We start from the raw sequence: 13,985 nt of genomic DNA, 5'->3' as shown, positions 1-13,985 counted from the left end.
CTTTCTTCAAATTTTCCGCCATGGAAACTAACCTCGCTAAGCAATTACCGCTTTATATAAAAATCCTTCCTTCTCCACCATTCTCCTCCCTCCCGAATGCTTTCCCTCCAAAACCCCACCGACCAAACCCTTAAAGGAATCAGCTTTCGTCTGATTCTGATATTTATCCCAGAATAATGTCTCACGAAATCGTCCCCGTGGATCCCATCGATGTCCCAAGCACGAGCTACTCACGTCCGGTTCTGGGTCCGGGAGATTCGCCGGAACGCCGCCAGTTCACGAGGTCACTCACTTTTCGGGAACACGTGTCGGAGCCATTCGACAGCGAGAGGCTTCCGGCGACATTAGCCTCCGAGATCCAGAGGTTTCTTCGTATTGCAAACTTGGTTGAGTCTGAAGAACCTCGTATTGCTTATCTTTGTGAGTTTACCTCTCTGTCTCTCTCTCTCTAATTAGTAATTACCTCTTCTAATTTCTTTTTCTATAATTCAATAATCACACTCACTAACAACGTTTTGAAAATTGAAAAATTGAAACTTTTCCTTGGCAGGCCGTTTTCATGCTTTCGAGATTGCTCACCACATGGACAGAAATTCCACAGGAAGAGGTGTACGGCAGTTCAAAACTTCTCTTCTTCAAAGGCTTGAACAGGCAAAGTCTATGTTTTTATTTTCTTTTCTTTTTTTTGGGCTCAAATTATGACCGATCAGATGAGTAATGTGGACCAGTGTCCACATATTCAATTTTTCGTTTGGTTGACTTATCTGTTTTCCTTGTAGGATGAAGAGTTTACTGTGAGAAGAAGAAAGGAGAAGAGTGATGTTCGGGAACTCAAACGTGTTTATCATGCTTACAAGGAATACATTATCAGACATGGTGCCGCATTCAATCTTGATAATAGGTATCCTTTTTTTTTTGTTAATCTATTAACCATAATTCTACTTCAATTTCAGCTATCCAACATTAAACTCTGGTAAATTTTGAATCTTATCAGTCGGCGAGAGAAGTTGATTAACGCACGCAGAATTGCTTCTGTTTTGTATGAAGTTCTAAAGACAGTAACAAGTGGCGCTGGCCCGCAGGTTTTGGCCTCTTTCTATATAACGTGTGCATCTGTTTTCGAAATTTTGTATATCTAACTTGAAATGATGGTTTCTGACATATAGGCCATTGCGGATAGAGAAAGTATTAGGGCTAAATCTGAATTCTATGTACCATATAACATTCTTCCGCTTGACAGAGGAGGTGTACACCAAGCAATTATGCATCTGCCTGAGGTATAAACATATATGGACTCATGCGAATTATTCTGTTTTCTTACCAAGTAATCCCTGTTTTATTTGGTGTCTCTCTTGTTATATCTTTCTCATTGTAGTATGCCTGGTTATGCCTCGCAGCATACTGAAATTTTCATGGTGAAATGTTCCTTTGAATTATAAACTACAGATTAAAGCAGCTGTTGCAATTGTGCGTAACACTCGCGGGTTGCCTCCTCCAGAGGAGTTTCAGAGACACCAGCCTTTTGTGGATTTATTTGAATTCCTGCAGTACGCATTTGGGTTCCAGGTACTTGTCAGGAACTTGTTATCGGTTTTGTGAAGACTGGAATTACGTAAAGTAACCAAAATTTCAATTTATCTTTATCCTAGAATGGAAATGTTGCCAATCAGAGAGAGCATATGATCCTACTACTCAGTAACACCATCATAAGGCAACCGCAGAAACAGTCTTCAGCACCAAAGGTGTTGTTATTACTCCCCTTCTTTGTTGAAATGATTTAGCTATCCATCTTTGAAATTTGACATAATCTTATTTCATGTATTCAGTCTGGAGATGAGGCAGTAGATGCATTGATGAAGAAATTTTTCAAGAACTACACAAGCTGGTGCAAGTTTCTTGGGAGAAAAAATAACATCAGGTATTCTTAGCATATCTTTCATCTGTTCGACATTCTGTATTGTTTCATCTCTTTAGGCCGTGCTTATTTCTAAAAATCTGACCATACAATCCACCTGCAGGTTGCCCTATGTGAAACAGGAAGCCTTACAATATAAAACACTATACATAGGACTCTACCTTCTCATATGGGGAGAAGCTTCGAATTTGAGGTTCATGCCAGAGTGCTTGTGTTATATTTTCCACCAAGTAAGCTGAAAAGTTCTGGTTATATGTTTTTAGTACATCTTCTTCAAAAGTTTATCAGTGTATCTGATCACTATTCATAACACTGATGTTGATGTTTAATTCAGATGGCTTATGAATTACATGGAGTTTTGACCGGTGACGTTAGTCTGATAACTGGGGAGAAAGTCGAGCCAGCATATGGTGGGGGAAACGAATCTTTCCTTGAGAATGTAGTTACCCCAATATACAGAGTTATCGAGAAGGTGATCTTCTATTTGATGGGGTGCTTTAACTGTCTTAAAAATGAGTAGCCAACTGTAAAGTTTATGTCTGCAGGAAGCTGAGAAGAACAAGAATGGAACTGCAGATCATTCTATGTGGAGAAACTACGATGACCTGAACGAGTTCTTCTGGTCAGAACATTCACTATACAATGTCTTTTTGCTACCATGTCTGTGTTTTTAAAAGACGGGAACATCACTGATAAGATTAGTTACGTCTTTCCACAGGTCTCTTGAATGCTTCGAAATAGGCTGGCCAATGCGTCTGGACCATGATTTTTTTTGTATAGAATCGCTGGATACCAGTAAACCTAGGAGATGGCGAGGAATGCTTGGATTTCGCAAGCAGACAAAGAAAACGGATGAAGAGTTGGAGGATGACGAGGAACTTGGGGTACATATCCCTCTAACTCATGGAAACATCTCTTCCCCGGATTATGCATTTGCATATAAACACTAAGTAATCTAAAAGATAATGAAAGCTTTATTCATCAGTAGCCTGTTCATTTGTGACATAGCAGTATGGTGTTCCTAGCTTGTTGAGGAGACTACGGAGCATATTATCTATGGCTTAATATCTAAGTAAGCACATTATTCAAATCGGTCAATTCGTTAGTGAACGGCTTCTAAAGTCAGAATTCAGAAAAAGAACTCGAGCTGTGTCACTAGGACTAATGTTTTTAGGTTCAGCAAATTGCATTGCTTTAAAAACCCTAACAAAGAATTCTCTTGTATGTCTCAAAACACTGCATGCGTATATTTTTCCTTGTCCTATGTGATGTCTTCGTTACTGCAGGCAATCAGTGAGGAGCAAATTAAAGCAACCCCAAGATGGCTGGGGAAGACAAATTTTGTGGAGACTCGTTCCTTCTGGCAGATATTCCGGAGTTTTGACAGAATGTGGAGCTTCTTTATTTTGTCTCTTCAGGTTCCTCTTCTTCTGCTCTTTCATCTTTCAAATTATATCCAAGTATATATTTACAAACAATGAGATTCTTATTTCCCTTTCAGGCATTGATAATTATGGCTTGTCATGATGTGGGATCTCCACTCCAAATTTTCAACGCCAACATATTTGAAGATGTCATGAGCATTTTCATTACTTCTGCAATTATAAAGCTTTTAAAAGGTTATTAGCCATTTTCTTAATGTATAAAGTAAGATACAATACTTATTGCTGACAGTTTAGGGGCTTGTTGCAGATATTCTTGACATAATCTTCAAATGGAAAGCCAGAAACACAATGCCGATGGGTGAAAAGAAGAAGCAGATGGTGAAGTTGGGTTTTGCTGCTATGTGGACTATTATTTTACCAGTGCTGTATTCTCATTCAAGAAGGAAATACATTTGTTATTTCACAAATTACAAAACCTGGCTTGGTGAATGGTGTTTTTCTCCGTATATGGTAGCAGTCACGATATACTTGACCGGAAGTGCAATTGAGTTGGTCTTGTTTTTCGTTCCTGCCATTAGCAAATACATCGAGACCTCCAATCATCGTATCTTCAAAACTTTGTCTTGGTGGGGACAGGTACTTTAATCTCAGAAATTCAACAGTTTCTTCAATTAGTATGTTTTACCTTTGGTGTATTTCAATCTCACTTTACAAGTTACAATCCGATTACTTTATAAAGCTAGCTATTTCTGCAGCCTAGGTTGTACGTTGGCCGAGGAGTGCAAGAAACTCAGATATCACAATTCAAGTACGTCTCAGGCCAATTTTCCAATGTGTTTCTTTTGTTAGTCATGTCATTTTTTTTTGTGATTTTGATTTCTCTTTTTTTTTTTTTTGGTTTGTTCAGATACACCTTCTTTTGGATTCTGGTTCTCTTGACCAAATTTGCTTTCAGCTATGCATTTGAGGTACATAGGCGCTACTGATAATTTCTGTTGTATGCGTTGAATATCAAAACAGTTTCTTACATTCAGTATGATCTGAACGTGCAGATAAAACCTTTAATAGAACCTACACGACTGATAATGAAAGTTGGCGTGCGTAATTATGAATGGCATGAAATTTTCCCAAACGGTTGGTCTTTACTTGTAACCTTTTTTCTTCTGTTTTAATGTAATGTATTGTGGCGCACTAAAGATATCGTTTTTTGGTTTTCTCCTTTAATAGTGAAGAGCAATGCTGCTGCTATTGTAGCAGTATGGGCGCCAATCATGGTGGTGAGTTCTCAGTAGGTGAATAAAACAGAAATATGAGGGTTTATGAAAAACTATCGCTTAACTTCTGTTCTGAAACAAACGTTGAAATTTTCAGGTCTATTTCATGGATACACAAATATGGTATTCAGTTTTCTGTACTATCTTTGGTGGGTTGTATGGAGTTCTGCATCACCTTGGTGAGGTAAGCACACATTTCTTCAATGCGGGAGTTGTCATTTTGTGCATTTCTTGGCCTTATTAATATAGTCTTTCATTTGCATCCAGATTCGAACTTTAGGCATGTTGAGAGGCCGCTTTCATACTTTACCTTCTGCTTTCAATGCATCCCTTCTTCCACACTCAACGAAAAATGAGAAAAGGAGAAAACAAAGAGGCTTTTTCCCTTTCAATTTAGGCAGGGTAAGAGGGTTTCTGAATCGATCACGTCTATATGCCGAAAGACTAAACACTGTACACTTTTTTATGAGCTGGACTATATTTGAGTTCCGTATAAAGAAGTCGTCTACTTTTTGTTTCCAGGGGTCAGACGGCCAGAAAAACAGTATGGCCAAGTTTGTCTTGGTCTGGAACCAAGTCATTAACAGTTTCAGAAGAGAGGATCTGATAAGTAACAAGTAAATTGCTCTCTTCGGTATTGTTTGCATGTTACATATATAATAGATAGCATGTAACTCTGTATTTTATATGATTAGGGAGCTAGATTTGATGACAATGCCGATGTCATCGGAGGTATTATCCGGGATCATCCGTTGGCCCATTTTCCTCCTTGCAAATAAGGTACATTTCTTACAATTTTTCTACACAATTTTGTTTTGGTTGGAATTTCGGTTTGTTGGTAAATATAGCTGCCCCATCTTACTAGTTTTCAACAGCTCTGAGCATTGCAAAAGACTTTGTCGGCAAGGATGAGGCTCTGTATCGAAGGATTCGGAGAGACGAGTACATGTACTATGCAGTAAAAGAATGCTATGAATCTTTGAAGTACATTCTTCAGATTCTTGTTGTTGGTGATCTCGAGAAAAAGTAAAGCCTTATAGTAGCTTCATCCAGTTACAACTTTTACTTCAACTTCTGCTGTTTCCGGTATGTAATTTAGATATTTTTGACATTGGCTCAGGATTATATCTGGCATAATAAACGAGATAGAGGAAAGCATCAGACAGTCAAGTTTACTTGAAGAATTTAAGATGAAAGAGCTCCCTGCGTTGCATGAAAAATGTATTGAGCTGGTTCAACTTCTGGTAATCATCTCGTGGTGTTGCTATTGATTTCAGATTCAAAGTGACAGCTTTTCGTTTCTAAATGTTTTTGAGTTCTTCTGTGCTTTTTAGGTTGAGGGAAGTGAAGAGCAGCTTCAGGTTGAGAAAATTGAAGAGCAGCATAGTAAACTTGTAAAAGCTCTTCAAGATATCTTTGAGCTTGTGACAAATGATATGATGGTTCACGGTGACAGGTTAGTGATTTCGAAGTTGTGTAGCCTCTGTTCCTTTGAGTTCTCTCTCAGTGGAAAGCTGAACTTGCTTAAACTGATTCTTTGCATGTTTAGAATTCTAGATTTGCTCAAGTCGCGGGAGGGGTCAGGAGAGGACACAGAAATTTTTATGAGGGTTATAGAACCACAGTTGTTTGAATCCTATGGAGATATGAGATGTATACATTTTCCGCTTCCAGATAGTGCTTCATTGAGTGAACAGGTACCTTGTAATCGTGCTGCAATGCGTTCTTCATTCAAAATGTTCCAATCCTGCGAAAAATGCTCTGCAGTGTGGTGATATTTCTATGTTGGTTTCTGCAGATCCAGCGTTTTCTGTTATTGTTAACCATCAGAGATAGTGCAATGGATATACCAGAGAACTTAGAAGCTCGAAGACGCATATCTTTCTTTGCTACTTCGCTTTTCATGGATATGCCAGACGCTCCGAAAGTACGCAATATGATGTCATTCAGGTCTGCCTTCACGATTTTCCTAAAGAAAGATATGCAAATCTTTGAATCAACAATTGATGACTGACACTTTGGTTGCAGTGTTTTGACACCGCATTATCAGGAGGATATTAACTTTTCAACGAAGGAACTACACTCGACCAAGTCTAGCGTGTCAATCATTTTTTATATGCAGAAGATTTTTCCAGGTAAATATTCATTTTGATTGATTATTGTCTTCTCTGCTCGTGTTTCAAGATTGTCTAATCTCTGGGTTGTTAGATGAATGGAAAAACTTTCTGGAGCGAATGGGATGTGAGAATTTGGATGCATTAAAGAGAGAAGGTAAAGAAGAAGAGCTTCGAAACTGGGCATCATTTCGTGGACAAACACTGAGCAGAACAGGTGAGAAACTATAATAAGATGTCCAAACTATAATAAGAAACTATAACAAGTTTTTTTTATCTTGTTTTCATGCGTAACACAGTTCGTGGTATGATGTATTGCCGAGAAGCTCTGAAATTGCAGGCCTTCCTTGACATGGCAGATGATGAAGGTTTGTCATCTTGACTCTAGCCTCCGATCTTTGCGATTTCCGTGTGAAAAAAAAAAGTTATTCTAATGCAGTCTGCTTGTTTCTCCTCTAGATATTCTTGAAGGATATGAGGACGTGGAACGAAGTAATCGTCCTTTAGCCGCACAACTTGATGCATTAGCAGATATGAAGTTCACGTATGTTGTGTCTTGCCAAATGTTTGGAGCCCAAAAGTCAGCCGGGGATCCCCATGCGCAAGACATACTTGACCTGATGATTAAGTAAGCTTTGATTGTTATGTAGCCAATTGTACATGATCTCAGTTAAGAGTCAGCAGCCAGAGTTTGTACAAGCTTCTCTAAAGCTGCATGAATGCTGCGCTTAGGTATCCATCTCTCCGTGTTGCATACGTCGAGGAGAGGGAAGAAATCGTGTTGGATGTTCCAAGGAAGGTTTACTACTCTATATTGGTTAAAGCTGTCAACGGTTTCGATCAGGTATCAAAAAGCTTGTCTACAATATTCCTTTATAATTCGATGTGCAAGTTGAAATGTAGAATCTTCCGCACATGGTGATTAATAATCAATGATTAAAACTGGTTTTGATAATCTAGGAAATATACCGAGTCAAACTTCCTGGACCACCTAACATAGGAGAGGGGAAGCCTGAGAATCAAAATCACGCCATAGTTTTCACTCGAGGTGAAGCATTGCAGACAATTGACATGAACCAAGTAAGTTTAATGTTTCTGCCTCTTGGATGTACAGCCAATGAATCGCCTTTTCGTCCTCTTAAACTTCTCACATAACGATTTAGGATAATTATCTGGAAGAGGCTTTTAAAATGAGAAATCTCCTCCAAGAATTTCTTCGGAACCGTGGAAGAAGACCTCCAACAATTCTTGGGCTAAGGGAACACATCTTCACCGGAAGGTTTGTTCCACACTTACATGTATATAAATATCTTACTCTTTGAAACAACCAGGACATCATAAGGGAATTTAATGAGTTTCTGATATTGCAGTGTTTCTTCTCTAGCATGGTTCATGTCATATCAAGAAACCAGTTTTGTCACAATCGGTCAAAGGCTTCTTGCTAATCCTCTCAGGCAATCTCTAACTCTTAAACCCTCAGAATCATAGTTTCCACTTGCCGAGGCCACGGAAACATAAAACTTTTTCTCTTCATTGATTTACAGAGTTCGGTTTCACTATGGACATCCTGATGTCTTCGACAGAATATTTCACATAACAAGGGGTGGTATTAGTAAATCATCAAGAACTATTAACTTAAGCGAAGACGTATTCGCCGGTATGAAATCACATTTTAAGCACTTCTTTCTCAGCAAAATTTTGTAAGCTTTACTTGTAATAACATTCTTCCTTGTACTCTGTAGGTTATAATACCACCCTAAGACGCGGATGCATAACCTACAATGAGTACCTCCAAGTTGGAAAAGGTCGTGACGTTGGCCTCAATCAGATCTCAAAGTTTGAGGCCAAGGTGGCTAATGGAAACAGCGAGCAGACTATTAGCCGTGATATATACCGTTTAGGACAACGGTTTGATTTCTTCAGGATGCTGTCTTGTTATTTCACAACCATTGGATTTTACTTCAGTAGCTTGGTAACGTCCATGAATCTTTTGCTGAATACTGATGCTTCCTTGTCTCAGTTGTGGATGAGTTCTAACTTCTGCCTATGTTTGTACAGATTTCAGTGATGGGGATTTATATCTATCTCTATGGTCAACTCTACCTCGTGCTTAGTGGGTTGCAGAAAACGCTTATTCTTGAGGCTAAGGTGAAGAACATAAAATCATTGGAAACAGCTCTTGCCTCTCAATCATTTATTCAGCTAGGTCTCTTGACCGGTTTACCGATGGTGATGGAGATTGGATTGGAGAAAGGATTTCTCATAGCTTTTCAAGATTTCATACTCATGCAGCTTCAGCTTGCTGCATTCTTCTTCACCTTCTCTCTAGGAACCAAAACGCATTACTTTGGGAGGACAATTCTCCATGGAGGCGCCAAATACAGACCCACAGGGCGTAAAGTGGTGGTGTTCCACGCCAACTTCAGTGAAAACTACAGATTATATTCGCGAAGCCATTTCATCAAAGGCTTTGAGCTCCTCATTCTTCTGGTGGTCTACGAGTTGTTCAAGCATACATCTCAAAGCAACATGGCTTACTCATTCATCACTTTCTCAGTGTGGTTCATGTCCCTTACTTGGTTATGTGCCCCGTTTCTCTTCAACCCTTCAGGCTTTACCTGGGAAATAATAGTCGGTGACTGGAGAGACTGGAACAGGTGGATCAAAGAGCAAGGTGGGATTGGGATTCAGCAAGACAAGAGCTGGCAATCTTGGTGGAACGACGAGCAAGCCCATCTCCGTGGCTCTGGTGTTGGAGCTCGCTGTTTGGAGATAATACTCTCTCTCAGGTTCTTTGTGTATCAGTATGGTTTGGTATATCACCTTGACATTAGCCAAAGCAGCACGAATATCATAGTCTACGGAATTTCTTGGGTCGTGATCCTCGCCACCTTTCTCACAGTAAAGGTAAAATATCTCATCTTCTTTCTAAGTCTGATGAAGTAAGTAGAAGATGCATTAAAACAGAACCAAAGTCAAGCTAGAAACAATTCTCTCTGTTTTCTCTTACAGGCCGTAGACCTAGGGAGGCAACTGTTCAGCACAAGAAAACATCTTGTGTTTCGGTTCTTCAAAGTCTTTGTCTTCGTGAGCATTTTAACAGTCATTATCACTCTATCAAACATATGTCACCTCTCTCTCAAGGACCTTATAGTCTCTTGCTTAGCTTTCTTGCCTACCGGTTGGGGTCTGATTCTGGTACCAATCCTTCCCAATTCACTATGTTTTCTTAAGAAAATAACACATTTAGTTTCTTATGGTATTTCATAAAATCATTGTTGCAGATTGCACAAGCTGTTAGGCCAAAGATAGAAGGGACAAGCTTGTGGGAGTTCACACAAGTTCTTGCTCGAGCTTATGATTATGGAATGGGAGTCGTTCTGTTTGCACCAATGGCCATCTTAGCATGGCTTCCTATCATTTCTGCGTTTCAAACGCGGTTTCTCTTCAACGAAGCTTTTAACAGAAGGCTTCAAATTCAACCTATTCTTGCAGGGAAGAAGAAGAAATAGATGAACATGCTTCTCTTCTTTCTTCTTCTCCTTTGCTTTGTACATCTTGTAACTATTTCACTTATTAATTGCTCTGTACAAAAACTATATTCATACAAAACATATTTCACTCGTGTTCAATGTAGTGGAAATTGAAGAGTTAGTGATGAACACTCTAACCGATCTGAACCGGAATCAAACATTCCCCAATTGAAAGTTTTTCAAGTTTACTGATCTGAACCAGATTCAAAAATTTCCCAATTGAAAATTTTTATTTTTATTTTTTATTTTATATCTTACACCAACAAATTATTAGAAAGAAAAATCGATATTTTTTGTTTATTTTATCTAAAATCAAATAGATTTCTCCGTACCGTAATAAACCACTTGGTTTAAGGTGTTGTTGGACCAATACATAAACAGTTCGCGGTTTCTTTTGAGGTGAAGAAACAATGATTCTTCGGAGGCTTGTTCTGTCTGCAACATGGAATTCAAAGAGCCAACCACTTTCTGCTTCTGCTCTTCGACTTGTCTCATCTTCTTCTGATAGATATACGGCGTCGCAGCGATACTCCGGTGACGCTAAACTCGCCAGGCTAAAGCACAAGGACTGGTTGGCGCCGAACGAGGTTTTGAAAATCTTCGAAAATGTCAAAGATCCAAGCTTTCTTATGCCGGCTTACCAACATTACTCTAAACGGAAGGATTATCAGCCGACGGAACCTCTCTACGCCCTTCTGATCAACAAGTTCGGACAAGCCAAGATGTTCGACGAAATCGAAGAGCTCATGAGAAATGTAAAGCTCGAGAAAAGGTGCCGTTTTTCTGAGGAGTTCTTCTACAATCTGATGAGGATCTACGGGAACTTAGCCGGAAGAATCAATCGAGCGATTGAGATTCTGTTCGGCATGCCGGATTTCGGATGCTGGCCAAGCGTCAAAAGTTTCAATTTCGTTCTCAATCTACTCGTTTCCGCGAAGCTGTTCGACGAGATTCATAAGATCTTCGTGAGTGCTCCTAGATTAGGCGTGGAAATCGATGGTTGTTGCTTGAACATACTCATCAAAGGACTGTGCGAGAGTGGGAATCTGGAAGCTGCACTCCAGGTGCTCGACGAATTTCCTAAACAGAAATCACGGCCTAATGTGATGACTTTTTCACCTTTAATCCGCGGTTTCTGTAACAAGGGAAAGTTCGAGGAGGCCTTCAAATTGTTGGAGAGGATGGAGAAGGAACGAATCGAACCGGACACTATCACGTTCAACATTTTGATTTCAGGGCTTAGGAAGAAAGGTAGGGTTGAAGAAGGGATTGAGCTTCTGGAGAGAATGAGGGTAAAAGGGTGTCAACCAAATCCAGGGACTTATCAGGAGGTGCTCTATGGTCTCTTGGATAAAAAGAGGAACTTGGAAGCTAAAGAGATGATGAGTCAGATGATCTCGTGGGGTATGAGACCCAGTTTTGTGTCGTACAAGAAGATGGTTCTGGGGCTCTGCGAAACGAAGTCGGTTGAGGAAATGGACTGGGTTTTGAGGCAAATGGTGAATCATGGCTTTGTTCCAAAAACTGGGATGTGGTGGAAAGTTCTTCGCTGCGTAGTTATGAGGAACATCGACTCTAAAGCCGATTTGGATCGCATTATAGATTGCCAGGAAACTCTTGGATAAGGTTTATACATTCTGCTGTATTGTTTGACAGAGAGAACATGGACTATGTAATGTCTCAGAGTTTGGGTCTGTTGCAGAATCAACAAGTGGTTGGTTTTCCTGATGTCTGTTGGGAACGAATTTGCTGCAGGAGAGTCTGGATTCAGTTTGGTTGGTGCAGTTCTTATTCAGAATCCAGGTCAATTATGTTTTGCATTGGATAGAGGACTTGACCAATATGTAGTCAGAGACAAAGTAAGAGAATAGATCCTTGTATTAACAATATCAAGGAAGTTAACAAAATCTCTGTGAATGAAGTGGATGAACAATTAGTCTAAAGATTGAGTTCCTCGAGATATGAAGAGAACATAGACAAATAAAAGGTTTATCATCGTATAAGTAGGAATCAAACAAAATTGTGGAAAAATGCAAAGAGAAGGACTCGTTGACAGATGCAACCTACGACAAAAACTAATAAACCCTAAATGAGAACAAAAAAAACAGAAACTCAGACGCAACATTTCTCAACAAAATGGAGAAGAGAGAAAGTTACCTTTTTTCTCAGAAAGCGAAGAGAGTTGTGGAAGGTCACCAATAAAAACCTTAAAAAAGAATTCAGACGCTAGCAATGAACAAATTGTTTAATAACACAACCAATTAAAGTATGAAAATGGTGAGAAATGAGACATGTTCTTACTTAAAATACTACAACTACAATAGGACTTTCATACTCATGCAAAAAAAAATATATTGATAATAGAGGACTAAATCTTACTTGAAAAAGAAATATAAAAAATAGAGATTTTAGTATAAAACTTCAATTTAATTCGAAAAAAGTGAAACATAAAAAATGTACAAATCATGCACATATTTCACATGAGTATCCAGTATATAGTATATACCATCAATTATTTACTTGATTTTGCTTTCTACATTGATAATTTGTTAATAAGTCTTTTTCTTGGAATTTTATATTCTCATCCTACTCGAAGCTCTTATGGTGGATATGGTAACAAAAACAATTGATATGTCCTTATTTAGACTATTCCCTTTTAATTTGTTTTAAACTAAATAAACAACTAAATAAACAACTAAATAAACAACTAAATAAACAACTACATAAATAAATAAGGACACAATCATTAATGGTCACAAATCTATACGAATACTCAGCAGCTAGAAAAAGAAATAAGAGGAGTCAGAAAAAAAAAATTGCCAGGATATCGAGACCTTCAAAAATTCCATTAATGGGTTGGCTAGTTTGAAGATACTAGCCGTTTCGCTGTCACTGGTCGCTTCAGGCTGTCGGAATGCATATGCAAGTTTGATCAACTTGAAGAGAAGGTCTTGATCTTTCTGATAACTACCTTCCATGTTTACTCCTCAATTCTTTTACCTTTTGTACAACCTTGGACGAAAGAAGAATAAAACAATCTCTTTAGAATGATCATAGAGTATTTGGCACTGTCAAGATGCGTTGCTACAGTTCATGCATACAATAGGAACACTAAAACAGCATTTACGTGATATAGAAGCTGAAATTCGTAAGACTCTGTTCACGACCTTGGATACACTTGTCTATGACCAACATGTAAGGCAAAACTTTTGAATACTTTGGATCTTACCCTGGTTATAAAGGAAATGAATTTAATGGCTTATGTGTTTTTAGGAGGATAAGAAAAAGGCTGGTGAAGATGTTGGTGTCAGATTAGATGACGTGCTAGGCTTAAAATCTGATAAAGAAAAAAAATGAGAAAGCTTTGATACGTGGAGGAAAGCATGGTATCTTGTTATTTCATAAAAAGTTGTTGTATTTCCATTTAAAGTTGTTTTTCTTGTTTCCAAGACTTCACAGGTTATTATGCAAGGTGTGATAAAAGGATCTCTATGTTCAAGAGAAGTTCTCTTCAGCTTCTAAAAAAAACATGAGCCAGTGCCATTATTCTGATCCATGAGGACTGGCTCACTGAAATGAGTTATGAAATTCTAGGGAACTGGTAATCCCATAAAGTATTCTTAATATTTGCATGTATTTCCAATTTCATGAGCAGAGCCGGTCCTGAGGCCAAACAGACCAAGCATGAGCTTGCGGTCCTGTTTTTTTATATAAAATTTATCTTTAATTTGTGGCATATTTTTCTTTAGTTATAAAATTGTCTA

The 13,985-nt window shown here is 38.6% G+C and overlaps 2 protein-coding genes across 2 annotated transcripts; both read left to right on the top strand.

The window, feature by feature from the left end:
- Positions 1-100: 100 nt before the first annotated feature.
- LOC18023630 (putative callose synthase 8) lies at positions 101-10,304 on the top strand. Its single transcript, XM_006407004.2, has 41 exons — positions 101-420; positions 551-651; positions 780-901; positions 995-1,082; positions 1,167-1,277; positions 1,447-1,566; positions 1,650-1,742; positions 1,827-1,918; positions 2,019-2,145; positions 2,250-2,387; positions 2,461-2,537; positions 2,634-2,799; positions 3,202-3,333; positions 3,417-3,534; positions 3,608-3,936; positions 4,056-4,108; positions 4,208-4,268; positions 4,353-4,434; positions 4,528-4,577; positions 4,672-4,758; positions 4,842-4,976; positions 5,097-5,191; positions 5,270-5,354; positions 5,440-5,600; positions 5,695-5,818; positions 5,909-6,030; positions 6,124-6,271; positions 6,373-6,524; positions 6,603-6,709; positions 6,783-6,905; positions 6,988-7,056; positions 7,148-7,316; positions 7,421-7,532; positions 7,649-7,768; positions 7,852-7,967; positions 8,059-8,142; positions 8,233-8,345; positions 8,431-8,660; positions 8,747-9,595; positions 9,701-9,886; positions 9,973-10,304. The coding sequence occupies exons 1-41, from the start codon at positions 177-179 to the stop codon at positions 10,198-10,200; spliced, it is 5,919 nt and encodes a 1,972-aa protein (XP_006407067.1). The 5' UTR covers positions 101-176; the 3' UTR covers positions 10,201-10,304.
- A 327-nt stretch (positions 10,305-10,631) lies between these two features.
- LOC18023629 (pentatricopeptide repeat-containing protein At3g14580, mitochondrial) lies at positions 10,632-12,126 on the top strand. Its single transcript, XM_006407003.2, has one exon. It carries the CDS (start codon positions 10,632-10,634, stop codon positions 11,844-11,846), a length of 1,215 nt encoding a protein of 404 aa, XP_006407066.1. The 3' UTR covers positions 11,847-12,126.
- Positions 12,127-13,985: the final 1,859 nt, after the last annotated feature.

This window comes from Eutrema salsugineum, unplaced genomic scaffold, assembly GCF_000478725.1.
Source record: "Eutrema salsugineum unplaced genomic scaffold, Eutsalg1_0 scaffold_13, whole genome shotgun sequence".
Classification (NCBI taxonomy): Eukaryota; Viridiplantae; Streptophyta; class Magnoliopsida; order Brassicales; family Brassicaceae; genus Eutrema; species Eutrema salsugineum.
This window is presented reverse-complemented; position numbering and strand designations above follow the sequence as displayed.